We start from the raw sequence: 4,440 nt of genomic DNA on the forward strand, positions 1-4,440 counted from the left end.
AATATAAAATTTTATATGAAAAGTGATTAAAAAATAATTATAAAATAGTTATAATATATATTTATATATATCAAATTTTATGCATATAACAATAAAAAAATTAAAAACTAAAGAATGATGACCGCAACACCTGACTTTAACGGAGACAGTGATGAAAATAACGTGACAAATGGCTATAATGATGGTTTAAATTTTTATTAATCTTAATAAGATTGTTCATTTTTTCCCTTTCCACTTTTTCTCTCACTCTTTTTTGGGTGTCAGTTCTCACTAGGGGTCAAGTGCCAAAATGGCATTAATATTTGTGGTGTCGATTACGGTAGATAGGCATGGCAGTAACATCCGGCTTAGGAGACTTAAGAATGGCCCGTGAAGGAGCAAAGCACCAACGTCCGGTTGCATTATGACGCATCAGTTTGGAAAGGCTCGAACTCCAAAAACTTTTCTCACAAATTATATCAAAGTAATAAGCTAGGCGCCGTTACTTTTATTTTTCATTTATTTCGTACTACATAAGTTGCATGACTCTATATCGTAACAAGACAAATCAAAGACCTTTATTCTATTACTATAAATCAACAAGTTCTTTATCACTCTCTTCATCCACGAGAAGAAAATATTACAAATAAGTTGGAATTAAGCACACACATACATCCGGTAACGTAGAAATTTAAACTTCGGAAGACATTCCTTTCTATTCAATGTAAGAGAAGTCCTCAATTGAACCTAAGAGATTCATCCGAATCTGAATCGGCTCCTTCCATGCACCTTAGCAAAATTGCCTAGGTGACTGGTTGTTGAGAAACCATGAATTTCTGGGTAAAAATGATGAACATGAACAGAGAAAGAAAAAGGAGAAATCGGGAGAGAAGTGAGAGAAAAATAGTTGTGAAGCTAAAACGGCATAAGACCTCATCGTTTCATTAAACACATAAACCTCTCATATACACACGGTTGATGGAGGTGAGAGAAACAAGAAAACCAACAGAGAAGGCCACCTGGCCACAGCAAACAACGGAGGAAAATTTTGCATTGGAGACTGCAAAATATTCCTTTCTAGCAGCTCGTAAATTAAAGTAAAAAATGGCTGAATGCAACGGCACAGTTTTGGCAAGTTAAAACAAGAACAAACAGAAGTTATAACACGACACTAGCAATAGAGCCAAACAACATATCATTTACATGAGGCACATGCAAGTCATGTACCCCTCTTCTTCTTCTTTAACAAACTTGAGTTTCCCGCGAACCTCCATTGCCAAACCAGTGAAGCGCTTCCCAGAAACGAAACCCAATACTTCAACACTGGTCACCAAAAGACAATTTGCTTTAAGAAACCATTTATGGTTCTTCAAAAACAAAATTTGTGCCTCCTCTTTTTCTCTCTTCTTCCCAATTGCTTGTTTCCCAAAACCATTAAAAACCTCCCATGCTTCCTGTTAATAAAGTTACAACCTAGAGGCATTCCAATGATTAGCCCAGCTGCAAATCCCACCAAAACTACTTTCCAATCAAACGTAAACAGACTTCCGATGCCTTTATCTTCTTCAGAGTTCAAAGGATCTTGCCCTGAGGACTTTTCAGGAATTCCACATTTTTGGGCAAAGGGCTCCACACAATCCCAAATTTCCGAGGAATGAATTAGTATCAAATGTACTAAACTGTCTTCCACTAGGTATGGGCCCTTCGAGACTGTTATGAGAGACATCAAAGAATGAGAGGAATGTGAGTTGTACCAGTTGGCGAGGGATTTCTCCTGAGAGCTTGTTTCGAGAGAGGTCCAACGATTCAAGATGTGTTAAACTGGCCAAGGATGATGGGATATGACCGGTGAGATTGTTGTTTGAAAGGTTAAGCATATTAAGTGCCTTCAAATTTCCAATGTCTTCATGAATTTCTCCATTAAATTTGTTGTTCGAGAGATCAATGGCAGTGAAGGAATCTTGAACGCTCTCATATTCTAGTTCCACGCCTTTATTTGTCAATTCAATTGAGTAGCGGTAGTAATCAGACCATGAAAATTCTTTACTCTGAAAGCCTGTGGTCGCATTCATGTATGATAAGTTACCTGCTTTGGCAACTTTCATTGCATTCCATATATTGAAATGCCCCAGTGGCAACTCACCTCCCAAATTATTGTCAGAGATGTCGATTATTTGCAACTTCGAGAATTCAGAGCTGCTTTGAGGTTTCCTTATCGCACCATGTAATCGATTGGATCTCAAGACCAGAACTTTAAGGTTTGGAAGAACGCCCAACCAAGAGGGGAAAGTATCATTTATTTCATTTTTTCCAAGATTAAGAGCTTCCAACGTGGTGCAATAGGCCAGTGATCTTGGTATCTTCCCCTGCAACTGATTCTGCGCGAAGTTTATCATCCTCAATGAACAACCCCTCACATACGTTTGAGGAATGTCACTGGTGAAGTGATTATTTTGGAAATTGAGTACTTTCAGAGAGGCACTAAGGTTGGCCAAACATGGTGGCAGCATTCCACTCAAATTGTTATTCGAAAACTCCAAGACAGCAGGAGAAGACAGATGGCAGAACATTGGTGAGATTTCCCCTGTTAGTGAGTTGTTTGAGACAAAATAAGTGATGACAGAAGGTGGTGGATTGGGGAGTGATCCATGGAGCTTGTTAGATCTAAGATCCAAAATTGTTAACCTTTTCCATGGAAGAACAGCTGGAAGCTCCTCAAATCCTGTCAGAAAATTATAAGCAACATCTAAATAGGATAGTGTTTCTTTTCCAATGGTCCAAATCCATTTTGGAATTTTGCCTTGAATATTGTTGTTAGCAAGTTCCAGAAACTCCAATTCATCTTGACGACGCAGAAAATTTGGGAACTCAAGCAAGTTGCATGAAGCCAATCCCAAAAGCTTGAACTTAGGAAGAGTGAAATTGATGTTGACATTTGTCAAAGACAAATTGTTTCCTGAAAGTTGGAGTCTGATGAGCTCTTTTGACTTGACAAGCAAGTCAAATTTCACACTGCCATTTAGAAAATTTGATTGTAGATCAAGAAGTGTGAGATTCTCAAGCCTAGAGATTGACTGTGGAATAGGACCTACCAATTTGTTTTCCTGCAGTTTGAGCAGAGTTATATGGGTAAGGTCTCCTATCCAAGTTGGAAAACTACCCAACAACAATTTAGAATAAAAAAAGTTCAAAAAGTTGATTGCAACCGAAAAAAAATTAAATTATTGATTTAGATAACTCGTTATTTGATTTTGGCCTGGATTCTGGATAAGTTTAACGCATTAATGCAAATCAAGATAATTGGACAGCTTTTGTTTCAGGCTCGAAATCAAGCAAATATGTATATTACATTTTGACAAGTCGTGCAAGAATCAAAATGAAATCTGATCAACCCACCTTTTCTCCTTCACTATTCATAGTTCATGGAGTTCATCATCTTAGCCTTAAGTCATTCTAACTGACCTCCTATGTCCTTGTTGTTCACGAATTAAGCCACCCAGATTTGATTTAAACGCCATCCTCTCCCAATATCAAGGGCATATTCCACTTCATCTACTCTGATAAAAACCTCTCTTCTTCAAACAAAGTTCGTAACACTTTAAATTTTCTTCTTGTTATTTCCTGATTAACCTAAATATGGTAGGCTTTTGGATTGGAAACAACTTCCTCGTGATCTCTTCTTGCAAATTACTGATCAATTCTCCTTTAATTGGTAAAAGGCTAAATGAAAACAGAAAATTACTCTAGTTCTGGATTTTTGTCTAACAGTAAAAAAATAAAATGAAAGAAATCAAAACAGGAAAAGAAACCTAGCCACTCCAGAAAAGGTCTGCCACCTCCAGAACAAGAAGCAATAGTATTCCTTACCAGCCAACCTATCCAACATTTGATCAAAGAAAAGAAGAGCGAAGTGATCCTTTTCTTGTAACTTTGTTAAGCTTGCAATAATCTATGCAAACTCTCCATCCAATTACTATTCGTGTAAGGAATCAGCTCATTGTTATTATTGGAAATCACAATCATTCTTTTTTTTTTGTATACATTAGACTGGACTTACCCATGTGCTGTAAAAAATTAGATAAATAATTTCAATATCTAACCACTTAATGGTTTCTTTCTTGACCAATAAAATTGAGTCTTCTTTTATGTTCTATTTTTTCCTTGCAGCTGTCCTCAATAAGGATTTTGTGTAGAGGCATCTTAATAGCGTGAAAAGCCTAAAGCAAAATATTCCAATGAGGCTTTTTTATTGAAATTAAGAAAATTTTGTTAAGCTTTGAATAACCAAATTCATATTTTTGATTTGACATATTCAAATATTTATTAGGAAGTACAAAAAATATTTAGCTATTATATTATTTTATATTTTTTAAATGGTTAATATAAAATCAACAATCAAAATTTCTAATTCAATAAATCAGCTATCATATAAAATAAAGATAATATAACAATATAATATTA

General features: G+C 35.9%; 1 protein-coding gene across 1 annotated transcript; it reads right to left on the bottom strand.

Moving 5' to 3' along the window:
* Positions 1-660: 660 nt before the first annotated feature.
* Positions 661-3,497, bottom strand: LOC110426038 (receptor like protein 27-like). Its single transcript, XM_021441118.1, is given in 3 exon segments — positions 661-1,607; positions 1,609-3,135; positions 3,442-3,497. Coding segments are annotated over 3 exon segments (1,842 nt in total). The 3' UTR covers positions 661-1,348.
* Positions 3,498-4,440: the final 943 nt, after the last annotated feature.

This window comes from Theobroma umbraticum, unplaced genomic scaffold, assembly GCF_002168275.2.
Source record: "Theobroma umbraticum cultivar Fairchild unplaced genomic scaffold, ASM216827v3 scaffold_12.1, whole genome shotgun sequence".
Taxonomy (NCBI): Eukaryota; Viridiplantae; Streptophyta; class Magnoliopsida; order Malvales; family Malvaceae; genus Theobroma; species Theobroma umbraticum.